Here is a 16,994-nt window from a genome sequence, read left to right on the forward strand (position 1 = left end):
ACACTGTTTTTGCACCATCATGCATTGGGATCTCAACCCAGAATTCCAATGGGCGGGGGCAACTGCGGGAACTATGGGATAGCTACGGGATAGCTACCCACAGTGCAACACTCCAGAAATCGACGCTAGCCTCGGTGCATGGACGCACACCTCCGAATTATTGTGCTTTGTGTGGCTGCGTGCACTCGACTTTATACAATCTGTTTTACAAAACCGGTTTATGTAAAATCGGAATAATCCTGTAGTGGAGACATACCCTAAGTGTCTGTCATTCTTTCAGACTGCATGGAATCTGCCAGGTGAAAAGTAAAGGGAATCACATAGCATAAATTACATGCACTTTCTAGTCATTAAACTTCACCCTGCAGATAGTAGGTTTCCTCAGTTTCACATGAAACATGCCTTAAGTCTTCTACAAGACCAAAGCTACAGGATGCGGATCAGCATTCAATCACCAGCCAGCTGTATCTTACTTCAATTAGTGCCATGGAGAATGCAAATTGATCCTCTTAGAAAGACAAGGTAAGTGAGGTAATATCTTTTATTAGATCAACTTCTGTTGGTCGGACAGATGGGCTTTTGAGCCAGACACAGCTCTTCTTCAGAGAGCCTCCTATTTTCCTTAGAGGTGGAAAAGTCACACAGACAATAGAACTTCTATGGTTTGCTTTATAAACTTGGACTGCCTACATGTGCTACTTGCTTGGGGAATGAGCATATTTAAGAGATGGTCTCCCAGGACAATAAGCTGAACACAAGACAAACAAAACAGCCTGCTTACAACTAGTCCTGGAAGCAGGACTCAATCAACAAAGAATTAAAGGAAGGTAGCATAATAAATGCCAATAAACATTTCCACAAAAGCACTAATGGTAATCTGGGTACAACTTGCAACTCGAAGCTCCTGGCTGGTGAAAGACGCAAAATCCTGCTACTCACCTAGAACTTAGAACCACTGCTCAGTGCAACTGACTTCACAAATTATTGCCCACATCTAATTTTCATTTTCAAGTTAGCCGGTTAGAGAGTTCACAGAGAACAGTCTCCAGCTTCAACTGTTAACTCAGCACTCTGAACCACTGACTCTCAATCACATTTTAGTCCAGAGAACAGACCAGTGAGTCATGAGGAACTCCAAGGTGAGGGCTCCAGAGGTGGAGGAACCAGTTTCCCATTACAATACTTTGGGCTGAGTCTGAGAGGAATTAATGGAATCATGTCAGGGTGTCCTATACACCCTGTGACCTTTTGATGTTCAGACAGCAATAGAATCAAACGCTAAAGCTGAATTCAAACACTGTGTAAACATCTTGGTCTTCTCTTTTCTGATGTATAGTGCTGGTTTACTTGTTTTATACATTGGCACTTAGAATTTATTTTGTTTGTTTTAAGAAAAAATTATTGAAAGAGTTTAATAATAAATAAGAGCTCCTTTTGGACTTCAGTACTACTGGATTTTCAAATAGCTACAACAGTGAAAGATTTTGTTCCATCTGCAGAGAGCCACAAGACAACAGCTCATCTATCAGACTTGGACCTTGATAAGTGAAATATATTTTTGTGACCTCCCAACTTGAAACTCTACGTAGAAATATAGCTACTTGCCCTTAAAAAGTTCCAACTGGTACAGAATACAGAAGACCATCTGCTGAGCAACATCGGATGCCACAAGCATATCGGTTCAGTGCTCTGTTTCACTGTCTCCCTATTGACCACTCCACACTGAATTAAGAACTTGCAATTTATTATTTACAGTTAAAAACTATGAACAAATTCTGGTCCTAATAATCTGGACGAGCCCACTGAACATAACTCAGGTTTGTCGATGTCGTCATGGTTAGTATCTGGGAACTGCAGCCCAATGCCTGGTTCAAGAGTATGTTTCACCCCAAGAGAAACGATGGCTTGAGGTCTGAGAGCTGGAGGTGGTTGCATGCAAAGAGATCAGGAGAAGTCACAGCGAGATGCAGTTATCACAGGTAGGAGGCTATCTCCACACCAACAGAGGTGGGGTTGGAATTTTGTATGGAAGCATCATTAAAGCATGAGAAACATTGATTATAATTCTAGACATACTCCAAACTGTTTCCTTAACAGCAGACTAACACAAACTAGGCAGACAGTGTTACTGACTGGACCTCAATCAGAAGGAACTTAAATAATCTTAATATGCTAAAAGTGTTAATAGAGTATTAAAAACATGTTGCCTACATGATTAAAATTAAAATACAGTCACATTCTCAGACCCACTTTTCCCTCACGCAATATCATAGCCAATGAGGTTAATCTGAGGCATGATTATTGCTAGTTAAACTAAAATTTAATTTGCATGAAAACTTGGATGAACTTCTCTGAATTCCAAAGGTTAATTTTACGAAAGGAAGAAAGTACTTTTTAAAAAATCATTAAACACCCCATTAAAGTTAATCCTGTTAAGTACTTTTTTAAAAAACATTTCCCCACACAATCTAAAACTATACCTACATCATCTACTATACTCAACCACTGAAATAAGCCACCATATGATGCAAGTTTCTACATTACCAGTTCTGCCATCAGAAAAGTGCATTAGTAGTCCTTTAATGCACACCCTGACTGGTTTATTAAACGAATATAGCTCCTTCATGTTACACGTCTTTTTCAAATCTTTTCAAAAACATGAGTTTTAGGGTTTTATGCAATGTCTACTGAAAAAGATTACTTCATAACAGAACAGTAAGACTGGTAGAAAAAAGGATGAGCACTATTCTTAATAACTTGCTTCTTTTCCTTTAAAGTATTCTGGATTAGTTGAGTCCCATCTTCATATACCTGAGATCCAATGACATTTCAGTAGCAACACTGATTAGCTACTGATCTGATTTTTGTCCTAGAAAAGGAGAGTTTTAATCAGCAGTTTCTGGCCACCTACTGTCACCTGGGATCCTCTAGTAGAGACAGTTTAAACTGCAATTGCCCCCCACTCCCTCCTTTTCATCTCCCATCTCTTTCTTTGCCAGCAATGATGCTTCTCTTGGGAGCTTTAAAATGTTAATTTTACTTAAAAACCAAATTGGTAGCCCTAAACCATATCCCAATTCAGCCTACTTCATATCAAAACAGCCTGACCCACGTAATCAGAGCTGCGTACCTTCAAAGCCACACTGTTTCTAAGAGCATGTCTACACTACAAAGTTAAGTTGACAAAGGTCCACATGCAGCCAGCACACTAATTACTGTGGTTTTTCAGTTCAGTACTACCCTCCTTCTGTCAGTAGTACACATCCTCACCAGAAGTGTTTGCACCAACTAAAAAGGGGCATCATTAAGGTCTGAGAGCTGGGAGCTTGGCTGCCCAAGGTGATAGCCTGAGCTGTAAGCTCCAGCCTTCTTTTGACAATTTCACTGCTGCCTCAGGCTCAGAGAGAGGGGCTCACAGCTGAAGCTCACAAGAAAGGCTGGTAGGCTCCTGCTGTGAAATTTAGCCCAGCACTGGCCTCACAGCTAGGGCTGTCACCCCCATGTGTCAGATGGGGACTCCAGCTGTGAGCTCCAGCCCAACTGACAGCTGTGAGGGGCCAGCTGTGAGTCTGGTACTAGGCTCAATTTAATAGCAGGGAGCAGCCTTTCTTGTCAATTTCACAGCTCCAACTGTGAGCCCCAGGCTGCAGAACAGAGCTGTGAAATTGTCAAGAATGACAGCCAACAGCACACTGGTTGCCCGAATTACACTGACATAAGCACTATGCTTCTCGTGGAGATGGAGTTATTATGTTGGTGTAGTAGGGCACTTATATCAGTGTGTGCAAGGCTGTAGTGTAGACACTGACATACTTAGGTCAAGCTGCCTTACATTGAACTAACTCTGTAGCGCAGACCAGGCCTAAGACAACATCTACACAAGAAAAAAGTTGGGAATAGCTATTCTGCAGTGGTTTCTTAGGGCAGAAACACATCTGGTGAAGACACTCTATGCCGACAGGAGAGCACTCTCCTGTCAGCATAATTACTCCACCTCTGTGAGAGGCGAAAGCTATGTCGGCAGGAGAGCATATCCTGCCGACATAGTGCTGATATGGACTGCGCTTAGGTCACTGTAACTTGCATTATTCAGGGGAGTGTCTCTCTCACACTCCAAGCGATGTAAATTACATCAATTCAAGCGATAGTGTAGACCTGCCCTCAGTGCAAAATAAAAGTGTTGACATGGTAAAATGGTGTAGAATAGCTGTCTTCTCTAAATTCACACCTTAGCTAATTCCCTGAATAGACAAGTCCTAAAGTGAACAAGTTGTTGTTTTTGGGTTCCCAACTCGATCTTTTAAGAAAGATTAACACTTAGTCTATAAGGTGCCACAGAACTCTTTGCCGCTTTTACAGATCCAGACTAACACGGCTACCCCTCTGATACTTTAAGGTATCAGTTACTGACAAAAGGCAGGTTGAAAGAAAGAGGAAACTTTAGCGAATGGGATTTATAGATTTTAGATGCCCTTTAAACTAATATCTTTAAAATAAAGGGTAATATTAAAGATATATCTCCGCTGAAACAAATTAAACACTGGTAGTATGGATTTTTTTTCTTCTGATGAGCAGAATCAGCTGTGCATTACTGACAGCTGGTGAATTGCCCTATATGGCCCAGTTAGCTGATCTGATGGGACTTGGAAAGAGCATATAATGTCATACTGTACACTCAAGTGTGCTCCACCATAAACTACAGAGACTGCATACATCTTAGCCAACTCCCACCATTTCTGAGCTAGATTCCACCCAATTCCTACTGTGCATGGCCAGATTAGTAGAGCATAATGAATGGGGGTGAGGCATTCCTAGTGTATGACACTCTGAAGGCGTAAGGAAGGAAGTGAGATCCCCAGCAATACCAGATGTGCATGACTGGAGAGAGGACTCTTCAGCAGAGTTGGTGACCTGCTTTAGACCTCTTCTCTGGGTCATGAAGTAGTGCTATTGGCCTTAATAAGGAGTATGTTCTACCTTTTTCCTGCAAGGCCACATTGCTCCAAGCCAGGGAAATGGCCTCTCAAGCCAAAAAACAATTATGTATTTCCTTGCCGTTAGCAGTTCTTTCTGGCATCTTGCATATACTGTCAATTATCATCTCTCCCCTTCCTGGGAAATATCTGTCTCGTGCTAAATAAGCAGATACCTCATTCTCTGGAATATTTTTACTGCTGCTGTTGGTATAGCGGTCCATTGCTATCAGTTACTTTTCTTCGCTCCCCAACCTTGTGTATATTGCCTGCTTCATCTTCACGTTTTGGGTCACTTGTGAGATCATCAGTACCCTTTTCTAAACCATTGCAAATCTTATTAAAAATAAAAAATAACAAAATCAAAAAGGTAACTTCTATGAAGTACATGAAATATCTTTAGTTCAGTTAATCTTCAGGACAGACTAGGGAAGTAGATCACCCCACTTGCTCCTCTTTGGCTTTGTATCCAGGTCAACTGAAAAAGAACCTTAGTGTTTCAAAAATGTTTTTCTTAAAGAGCTACCTGCCCTCCTTGCTGGCCACTGTTTAAGTGAATCTCTTCAATATCAAAGGAACCCCAAGTGAACTTCTGGAAAGGAAAGCAACTTATTTTTGGTCTGAAAGCAAGGATAGAAATTTCAGGCTTAAATTTAACTTCAAACAAATGCCCAAATAGAAGGACTTCTGACTAAATGTTTCCTCAACCATAATTACAGTGCTACTGGCAGTATATCATGTTTTGTTTCTTAAGCAGCAGGCACATTGCTTTTATGTTATACTCATCTGTTGAGGCCTTTAAATAAAGGATCTCAAAACTACTACAAAAACAAATGCCCTCCAAACCAGTTGTCTGGCCTAGTTCTGAAATGGAATTTTAGCTTTTTGGGGGGTGAAGAGGCTGCATGGAAGGGATGGACAGGAATTAAAAGTTATCTCTACTTAAAGTAACCCAAATAGCAACAAACAATCATCAAGTTAGCATATGTCTAAGCATCTTGTATACTGTATGTAAGAAAAAGATAAATTGACATTAACACAAGACACTCCATCCGTCCAGTACATTAGCTGTGCATTGTATACAATCGACATGTTACTGCACTTATGCCAGTTTCTTAAAGTTAGAAAACATTTTAAGAAAAATGTAACAGTTTTCGGTTAAATTTTATATTTTTTAAATCTAGGCAAAAATTCCTCTTGGTTAAAAAAAAAAAAAAGAGAACTGTTTTTCCGCCCTTGGCCCCCCAGAAATGCATCAATTTATGTATCTGTGGTTCTTTCAATATGATCAAGAAATCCTTTCTAAATATGCCTTCACTAACTCCAAATTACTACTGAATCAGTCTAAACTACCTTTTGACCATAAATCAGACTACAATGATTTACTTAAAAGAAACAATATTTTAAAATAGAAGTTGCATCTTCTTCATAAATAAGTTCTGCGCTAAATTTTGAGGCAGACATTTACTAACAAAGTCATTTAAGTTTACAAAAAATTGTTATAATGGAAATTTTTTAATTTAGATTGGATGGTTTTCTAAGATATATGCTCTAGTTCAAACAGGCATTAATTCAGTGAAGTCCTATGGCCTATGTTTTACTGGAGTACAGCTAAATCATCATAACAGTTCTTTTTGGCTTATAATCTACGATGCAGTATAAATGTAAAGTCAGTGGATATTTAAAAACAAACATTCAAAGCAGAGATTATTGAGACCTAGAAATAACTGACTGGTACTTCTGAATATACCAATTCTCTTTTTAAATTGGTCTTCTTATCCAATCTTAGATCATCTGCTTAAATAAGTTATGAACTAGGTTGTCTTCAGAATGACACAATTGTGTGTTCTAAAGCCAAATGATCTTTAAAAAGAATTTCACTACAGCTACAGAATATGTAGTGTTAATTTTCAATTTATACCCTTATCTTTAATCCTGTTTAGACCCAAAAAACAAGTAGGCAACATGTTTGCACTAAACATTTTCTTACCAGACTATGACGATTCATCACTGTTGTACTGTTTCTGCGGGTTCGCAAAATGTTGGCCTGAAACACCTGTGAATTATCACTGTGAAAAGAAAGAGTGGTTAAATTCAAGAGCCATTTCCCTCCTTCACCTTCTACAAAAAAATGCCTCAATATAAGCTGTGTGTGCTTTCATCCTCTCTTAACCCAAAGTCAAAAACTCAAGTATCTCTCCCCGAAACAAGTTCCAACTACCCCAGTTAATGACATTAATCATACTCAGTCCTCACTAGAGTGGCTGCAAACTTTTTATAGAGATGTCTCTTCTATGGAAATGTATGAGTTTAGAGTGTAGCTCTCTATATGCAGTCCTTAGCACCAAACACAATTCATTCACTAGAATTTGAGAGTAAGCATAATCAAGAGATGGACTGATGCAAGCCTCAATTCCAGTGGTATCAAAGACAAACCACACTGCAAGTCAGAAGTTTGTCACTCGGAGCACCTTATAAGTTACAACCCCTCTTCACCAAGGTGTTGATACAGGACTCGAAATGTTAAATTAAGCACCCAGAATATCCATTTAGAAAGTCCTGATTATTTTTTGAAGTGGTACCTTGGTAAAGATGAAGAGGAGGTTACTTACCTGTAACTGGAGGTACTTCGATATGTGTGGTCCCCATCTGTATTTCAGTGTGGGTTGTGTGTGCACACCATGTGCCCAGAGCCGGACAATCTGAATGTAGTGTCCACTAGTCCACAAACGTGCCCTGGATCACCTCATGCCTCTGACCAAGGGGATAAAGAGAGGGGGAACTCTCCAGTTCCTTCCCTATTGTGAATCATAGGCAATCCAAAGCAGAGGAGAAGGAGGGCGAGTAGTGGAATATAGATAGGGATCTCATATCTCAAAGAACATCCAGTTACATATAAGCAACCTCTTCTTCTTCAAGTGATGGTCCCTATTGTTTTCCACTGTGAGTGATTGACAAGCAGTAAATAAGGAGAAGGGTGCAAGGATGTAGACCATGGGTTCTCAAATATTTTTTTGCTGGGCCCCCACTTTGAAAATCTTGCATTCAAAGGCACTGAAGCCTTTCAAAAACCGTAAAGTAGGGTGACCATATTTCAAGTTCTCAAATAGAGGACACTGCTGGAGGGAGGCAGAACTGGAGGAGAGGGGGAAACAGCACGAGAGGGGGAAACAGCACATCATACTCCGCCATCCTTACTTCTACACTGCTGTTGGGGTGGTGCTGCCTTTGGAGCTGGCGCCCGGCCAGCAGTCACTACTCTCTGGCCACCCAGCTCTGAAGGCAGTGCCTCCGCCAGCAGCTGTGCAGAAGTAAAGGTGACACCACCATACCATCTCCACAATAGCCTGGAGACCCCTTTTTGGGTCAGGAACCCCAGTTTGAGAAACACTGATGTAGACATTAGGGCTGAGCAAAGAAGTCATCAGCAGAGGAGTCCTGGACTAAGACCACAGTATGTCTCACAAAGGTGTGAATGGAGCACCACCTGGCTGCTTTACAAAAAGGGATACCTCCTGAAGCAATGCCATAGTTGCTGCTTGTGCTCTCATGGAATGAACTCTTAATTCCATGGGGAGCGGGGAAGGTTCAATAGTTGATAACAGAATAGAATGTAGATAGAGATCCTTTTGGACATCCTCTGAATGGAGATTGCTTGTCCCATTTCTTTCGGTTATAGTGATGAATAGTTTCTGGGACTTCCGGATTGGGCTTGTTTTGTGTATGTAAAAGGTCAAGGCCTACTAGACATCAAGGGCATGGAGTCTCTGTTCCTTTAAGGAAGCATGCAGTTTAGGGAAGAACACGGGTACGTGGATTGATAGGTTCAATGAAATTCAAAAACAATTCTGGGTTGAATGGGGGGTATAAATATAACAAAACTTTATCTTTATGGAACACAGTGTCAACAGGATCCACCACCATCATCATTCCAGGCTTCTGGCTAAGGTGATGGCTACAAGGAATGCAACCTTCATGAAGAGAAGGGACATGGAGCAGGAAGATAGGTGCTCAAAAGTGTGGCCTTGTGAGTCCTGAGCAAACAAGATTCAAGTCCCACTGAGGAACAGGCTTCTGAACAGATGAAAAGGTTCTGATTAGGCCTTTCCAAAATCTGGTGGTCAGAGGGTCAGTGAAGACAGAGTAACCTTGCGAAGGAAGATGATATATATTAATCACTGCCAGGAGGACTCAGAAGGAGCTAATCGATAGGCCTGATGCCTTTAGAGAAAGCACACAGACTAAAATGAGAGGAATATCTGCATTTTCTGGAAGAACATTCCTTTGATGTGCCCAAGAAGAAAAACATTTCCATTAAAGCCAGGTCTACACTACAGACCTATATCAGTATAACCATATCGCTCAGGGGTGTGAAAAATTCACACCACAATGATGTAGTTATACCTACCTAACCCCTCTCTCATGTAAACAGCACTATATTGACAAGAGAGCTTCTCCCACCGACATAATCTACCCACCCAAGAGGCAGTAGCAAACTACGTCAAGGGGAGAAGCTCTCCAGTTGGCACAGAAGTATCTTCACTAAAGTGCTGTACGTGAAGACAAGCCAAGTAAAACTGCCTACTGGACTCCTTCCTACTGTTAGAAAGTATGTCTCACACAGCTGTGGAACATGAGCATTCTAAGGAGGATCATCCAAAAAACAAGCCCTGAGGTAAAGTGAACATGAACTGGTGTACTTGATCTTGCCATTCCTCTGGGTCAGTAGCTCGGGAAATGTTGGGAGATGATCAGTGCTCAGGATGACATGCGCAGGAGATTCGGGAAACTAAACTTCCTGGGCCAGTAGAGGGAGATCAGGATAACCCATGCCCTGTCCTGATGGTAGGCGCGGTAATGGAGGGAATGCACAGTTCAGGTGATCTGACCAAGGAAAAAGTAGAGTGTTGCCTTAAGAGTGGTGATCTAGGGCTCGTCTGGAGCACTATTCGATGTATTTTCTGTTTGTTATGAAGGTGAACAAATCCCTGGATGGGATTCCCCATAGATCAAAGATATTGTGCAGTACTGAGCTGTAGAGTTCCCACTCATGGTCGACTGCAAAATGTCTGCTGAAAGAGTCTGCGAGCATATTTCATTTTCTGGGAAGGAGGCTGCTGATAGGGTGATTTAGTTGCCAAAACAACAGTTCCACAAACTTACCATTTGTGCACACAGGGAGACAGTAAAAGGACATGGTGAATGCAGGAGAACGGAAGAAAAGCCTTGCATGCCTTCTGGACTGCTTATAATTCAGGGTGTTTACATGCCTTGTGTTGAGTGGCTCTCCATGTGGGCTCCCCAACAGAACAGGGATGGGTCTCTGGTAATGGTCCTGTCTGGAGAGGAGGGAAGAAATACCTGTTGAGGATTCGTCAGCTACAGTCCAGAAGAAATCACCTTGGCAGGAATTGTTACTATGAAGATCATAGGATGGTGGTTTGGAGTGTACACCAACTGGAGCCATGCCTGGAGGCAACAAAGGTGGAATCTTGCGAACAGAGTGATGTGAGGTATGAGGCCATATGATCTAAGAGAGATAGGCATGTCTTCACCAAGACTTGACTGCTGTTTGTGATGTGGACTATAATACTTGCATACAACAAAGTGGGTATTCACCCATGAAAGCTCATGCTCCAATACGTCTGTTAGTCTATATGGTGCCACAGAAATGGTGCTTTTACAAATCCAGACTAACACGACTACCCCTCTGATACCTGACTATAATACTGTTCGTGATCTGCAACTGGTCCTGGGCAAGTATGCCCTTGCAGTGACTGAATCCAGGGTGGTCCCAATGAAGTCCAGAAACTGTGTGCAGCTCAGAGTAGCTTGTTCAGTATTTATGCTGACCCCAGGGTAGAGAAGGGATGTAGCATCAGTAGATTCAACACATGGGCCTTCTGGCATGACCTGGCAACAAGGAGCCAGTCATGGAGGCAGGGAAAGACAATAAGACCAAAGCGTCTGGCGTGATCTGTCACTACTGTGAATATTTTGGTGAAGACTCTGGGGCGTGGAGGGGAGGGCTCTATGGTGAAAGAGAGCACTCTGTACTGAAAATGGTCAAAGTCCACCACTGACAAAAGCATCTGAGAAAGCATCTGTGAGTGGGATGAATATCTACCTGAAAGTAGACGTCTTTGATATCGAAAGCTGTAAACCACATGTCCTTTTCTAAGGATGGTATTACAGAGCCCTACATGACCAAACGAAATTTGAGTGAACTTGAATGAAGTGAATGAGGTAGCAGAGGTTGAGAAGTGGTCTCCATCCATCCATCCTTCTTTTTGGGTATAAGGAAAAAGTTGAGGAAAACCAGCTCTCTTGGTATTGAGGAGAGACACGTTCTATCACTCCTTGCTCTAACAGGGAGCTCATCTCTTGCTTGAGAACAATTTCCTGAGAGTGCTCCTCAAAAGGTGGAGGAGGCAGGGATGCAAACTTGATCATATACCTAGAGAGGCTGAAGTTCAGTACCCACTGGTCTGTTATTGTACTCCAGATGTTGTGAAAGTGTGCTAGATGATCTCCAAATAGTGTGTAAAGGTGGGGCAATGTTGGGCTTAATGGCTCACAACTCTTGAGATCCCATCAAAAACAGTGCTTCGAGACAGTTGCAGAAGGTGCAGGTTACCAGGTCCTTCAAACACTCTGCCTTTCGTGTGGTGGTTCATAGGGCCTCCGATAAAAAACTTGTTGAACCATGGGTCTAGTTCTAGATGACTGTCGATGGAACTTCTTCATGGGGGACAGGTATATATAACCCCAGAGAGCGGAGGATAGCCCTGGAATCCTTCAAGATGACTCATCTGATTGAATAATTAATTCATGAAGGGGAGGTCCTCCATGGTATTCTGGACCTCATGAGAGAACCGTGACACAGGGAGCCATGGCCCTCTGTCCAGAACAATGGCAGTAGCCATGGCTCTGGAGAATGTGTTAACGGGATCGACTGCAGATTGGAGAGAAGTCTTTGTATTAGTTTGCTTTAGTCTATTAAAGCCTGGAAACAAGCTCTGTCCTGTTGTGGAAGTCTGTCAGTGAATTCTGCAAACTTGGAGTAGTTCAGAAAGTCATACCTGGCCATTAGTGCCTGGTAGTTGTCTATCCTGAACTGGAGGCCAGATAATGAGAAGAACATTCTGCACAGTAGGTCTAGGCGCTTACCGTCTTTGTCCACAGTGGTAAACCAGGGGTGTTGCTGTCTAGCCCTTTCCGAAGCTGCTTGAATGACCAAAGAATTGGCAGAGGGGTGAGAAAACAAGAATTTAGCCCCTTTGGCTGGCACATAAGAGTTTTTCTGCCCTCTTGGGGGTGGGAGCACAATGGCAGGGGTGTGCCATACCTTTCTGGCTCCATTATAGCTTCATTAACGGGGAGTGCTATTTTGTTGGATCCAGATGGGTAAAAGATGTCATGGAGCTTGTGCTTGGATTCCTGAATCTCTTCAAGAGGAATCTGTAGTTCCAGGATCATATTTGTAGAATTGAAGGTGAACTGCCTGAATTCATCTAGCGGGAGGGAAAGAAGACATAGGGGCTACCGCTTTGTCTGGACACAAAGTTGGTAGTCTTGCTGGTTCCAGCAGAACTGCCAGATCCAGTGCGTATTGCTCTTCCTCCTCTGAAGGATCCTGGGGTGCTCTGAGCACCTCCTTCAAAGGGATGCAAGGAGAGACTCTCTATCTACTGTGCAGGACCCAGGACCTGCAATATGGCCAGCAGGAAGTCTCGAAAGGGTGATCTGGTGGCTCCCCCCATGATATGGGGCACCAGCAACTCCAAGCTAAACGTGGAGTTTTGTCCCAAGCTGGTGTAAGTCTTTTGGGAGATGGAGGCTATATAGGGTAAGGATCAGTCTCCTGATGAGGAGAAAGCTGAGTTCTGTTCCAGAGGTGATATCGTCGGTGCTAATGAAGGAAAGCTGTACCTTAGGGAAAGAACGGGTGATAAACTTCTCTGAGTGGTGTTATGCCATCTCTGGAAAGAAACGGACCCAATGGAAGAGATTCCAGATCCAGGTGAATGAAGATGTTCTGTGGAGCAACATGGGACCCAGGTCTCTCCAGTGCGAGAAGAGTTGTCTTTGCCCAGATCATTGTAGCTTTAGAGGGTGGTATCAAAGATGATGCCATGGAAAGGCAGTGAGCAGTCTTCGTCAGTGCCAAAGGATCCCGAGGTTTGGGAGGTGCCAAGAATGACAGTACCTATAGATCCCATTTTGGTACTGATGAAGCCCAATATTTATGGGCTTTCTTGTCAAGCCTCTGGGACTTAGGACATGCTAAGTCCTCTTGGGATGAGGTACCAGGCTTGCTCAGAGCTGACTCCAACTTCTTCTAAATGGATTTTGAGGAAGACTTAATCTCATGCATATGAGAGTCCGTCCTGGGTTCCCGAGAAGATCCTTGCCAGGGGTTCTGTAGGAGTAGATTATCTGGCACCAGTGTTGGAGGCTCACTCTTTGCCAAGTCAGGCCAATGCATATGTGGGTCAGAGACCACAGCCTAGGTCCGACTGAGACCTCAGGCCCTTTTCCATGAGGTGGTTTTGAATGGAGAGTCCCTGCCCTTCTCAAATATGGCTGGGGAATGATTGGCAGATACTGCGATGTGCTTCCCCAGGGCAGTACAGTCCTGGTGGTCATCATTGACTGCGAAGGATCGTGGGCAGGAAGCGCACAGTTTGAAGCCAGAATTCTGGGAACAGTCTAGTACCAGCACGAGGGAGTGTGAGGGGAGGGAGTGTTCCCCCAACAATTAATCTAGCACAAAAATTATGAAAACACAAACTATAAACTGTACAAGATGCTAAAAACTATTTACAAATTTAAATTTTATCTTAAGGGATGAAGCCAAAGCTAAGGACACAGAGAAGTTCCAACCTGGACCATACGGCAGTGAGAAAGAACAGGCGAGGCAGTCAGTCTGCCTCACCTTTTATCACCTCGGTCAGAGTCATGAGGTGAGCCAGGGCACATGCACAGACTAACAGACATTACTTTCAAATTCTCCAGCTCCAGGTGCATGGAACACATGTATAACCCACAGTGGAGTACAATAGGGCAGATTCATTTAAGATTAGTGGACTAGATTATTTCATGCAAAGTGCTCTATTTTTAGATATACTCCAGTAGCAAGTTTTTTCTGCCATTCCCTACATTCCTGATAGCCAAAACTTTGCACTTTATGAATAAGCAGACTGTAGGAACTGAACAAATTTTTACAGTAATTAATACTATAGTTTAAAGCCCAGTCCTGCAATCTGGTCAACATGCCCACACACAGCCCCACGGACTTCTGAATGTGGCAACCTGATGGCTACATTTGTATCAAAAAGTCATCTACTTTATATTTTGCTATCTTAACTCATTTCTGATCTCAAACAGATGGACACAACTACCACCTTATAAGAAGCTTTTTGTTTTTAAAAATACAAGCTGGACAGTGGCATTAGCTTGTTCTCCAAGGTGGGAACTGAGCTCTAGTTCAGTAAAGAAATTTTCAGAAGCTGAAACTCTCACAGTTCAAAATGCTTGTTGTATCTGTTAGACAAAAAGAACTTTAGAATGTTTTTAGTTTGTTCAGTCATATGATCAGGTATCCTTTAAAAAATCGCAAACGTTTAAGATTCAAACACGGATCATGCCATATTGATAAATTTAATAATCTAAATGTTAGATGACGACAATTATTCCAACTGTAGTAAACATACAAAACAAGAATTTTATGGCATTACAACGTATACACCCATTTGTTTTTCAATAACTCTCAATGGCATTATGTTGGAAATTAATACAAGATAAAGCTACTAAATAAGGCTTTACATTCTGCAGGAAAAAGCTAATATCAACTTGTTCACAGAAGCTATTTCACAAACTTTACATTCTTCATTAGGAATTCAGTGCAGCCCTTTTCACCAAAATTATACCCCATCTCTATTTCCCATATTTGGCAATCACAGTTCTTGAGGAAATCATGAAGAAAACCCTCTCACCTGTTCCTCTTCCAGGTGACAATTAGTTATCATCTGATATAGGAAGTGGGTCAGGGAGAAGTTGAAACGGGCTCTGACCCAAAATTTAGAAATGAGCTTTTTCCTCAGCTGAGATTAGTAGTGAAGAAATATCTATGGCATCTAATTTAGAGGTAGACAGACAGCTGTCATAGACAATACATCCTAGATTTTTAGGAATGGAACCAAAACACAGAGAAAAACAGTTAAGGGGCCATGGAGGGACTGAAGCGTGGCCACGGTTGCACAATTCTAACTACTTCTCTTTTACTGACTATTTCTTTAAAATTTAGATACTAATCAGAAGACTAGACACAAAGGCCCTGATCTGCAAACGGTTCTGCCTATGCAGCAGCACTGGTCAAAACTCAGATTTTCCCTTTCATGGGAAACGTTTTGGAAACTAGTAAGAGTCAAGCTCTTACTAGATGACATTCACGTAACATTAATGATAACTGGAGATAAAAAAAAAAAAAGCACAAAATTCTCTACTGTTCTTTTTAAACCAGTAACTTTAGTCCTTAGAGTAGAAAGATTTACACCATTCACTGGGCTAGCCATCTACTAATAGCTTTCTTATAAATCTCATGTTTATGATCTACAAAATGAATTTAGAAAAAATACTAAAGATACATGTACAAGGCTACATTATAAGTAGGTAGTCTAATGTCTACAATATAGTTCCTGAATCTCTCACTAATAGTGTTCCATTTGCCAACACAAGCTACAATTGTCCAAAATAAAATTAACAGGCCTGTTACCACACACAACTGTCCTCATCTTTAATGCAGAAGTGAAACCCCTAGAGGCTAAAGGGCCCAGTAAGTAATGTTCGTTCATGATTTGACTAAATTCTTCTCAGATAATTTATTATTCTAACTAAGGGTTTCTCAAACAGGGGTCACTGCTTGTGTAGGGAAAGCCCCTGGCGGGCCGGGCCGGTGTGTTTACCTGCCCCGTCCGCAGGTCCGGCCTATCGTGGCTCCCACTGGCCGCGGATTGCTGCTCTGGGCCAATGGGAGCTGCTGGAAGTGGCGGCCAGTAAGTCCCTCAGCCCGCTCCACTTCCAGCAGCTCCCATTGGCCCAGAGCAGCGATCCGCGGCCAGTGGAAGCCACGATCGGCTGGACCTCCGGACGGGGCAGGTAAACACACCGGCCCAGCCCGCCAGGGGCTTTCCCTACACAAGCGGCGATCCCTGTTTGAAAAACGCTGTTCTAACTTTTGTATAGCGCCTTGCATCATGAAGGATCTTAAGAGTGTTTACAATCTTAAACTGAAACACAAATAATAGAGTGATTGCTATTTCATCCACCGCTGAAATGTCACCCCCACCTCTGCAGGTGAATGCAACGGCTGTTTTCACTCCACACAGCACCACTACAAAATAGTTTAGAATAAGGAGTGAAAAATACAGTGTCTAATTGAAACATCAGGGAAAATTTAGTCAGGCAAATTCTAACTAGCTACCTACATATTTCCAAAGATAAAAGGGCCAAAATAGTGGACAAGGTCTCAGTTTTACATCTTACCCAAAAGAGAACAGAGCACTAGATACCTTTCTGAAGCATTAGTAGTATATCTACAGTTTCATATGGAAAAAACATACCAGATCATACTACCACTTTCTGAAGCATCAGCATATCTCATCCAAATATTAATTAACTCTGCTTAGCTACTGAGATGCAACTGGATACAAAACATGTTTCTGTTTTAAATATGAGAAAGACTGTACTCCACTACATTTTATAGAAACTCAAGTTGCTGTTGCCTCCGAAGCAACAAAATTATAGTATGGCAGTGTGCAGATACCTTGACATAAGGGCCCAGTTACATCAGCTCAGGTGGAAAATTGCACATTAAATCCAGTTAGGGAATCCCCTGAGGATAGGTCAGCCAGTTGGCTCTTTCTATCTTTGGCTCTCACAGAAAAACTAATTTGGTGATGATGCAGTGAGCATATGCTCCTGATCCCTGGGGAATGGTTATGTATTTGACAACCTATG

The 16,994-nt window shown here is 42.3% G+C and overlaps 1 protein-coding gene and 1 non-coding gene across 5 annotated transcripts in view; one reads left to right on the top strand and one right to left on the bottom strand.

Annotated features, from left to right (window-relative positions):
• LOC116820575 (P2R1A-PPP2R2A-interacting phosphatase regulator 1-like) overlaps nucleotides 1-16,994 on the bottom strand; it is a 39,403-nt gene that overhangs the window by 20,556 nt on the left and 1,853 nt on the right. For all 4 annotated transcript variants that reach the window (XM_032773155.2, XM_032773156.2, XM_032773154.2 and 1 more), the window contains exon 2: nucleotides 6,964-7,042. In XM_032773155.2, coding sequence (XP_032629046.1) covers nucleotides 6,964-7,042 — 79 coding nt within the window. The remainder of the gene's footprint in view (nucleotides 1-6,963; nucleotides 7,043-16,994) is intronic.
• On the top strand, nucleotides 2,248-2,391 carry LOC116820609 (U4 spliceosomal RNA). Its single transcript, XR_004372669.1, has one exon. It is a non-coding gene; the product is annotated as a U4 spliceosomal RNA (small nuclear RNA).

Source organism: Chelonoidis abingdonii, chromosome 8, assembly GCF_003597395.2.
Source record: "Chelonoidis abingdonii isolate Lonesome George chromosome 8, CheloAbing_2.0, whole genome shotgun sequence".
In the NCBI taxonomy this organism is placed as follows: Eukaryota; Metazoa; Chordata; order Testudines; family Testudinidae; genus Chelonoidis; species Chelonoidis abingdonii.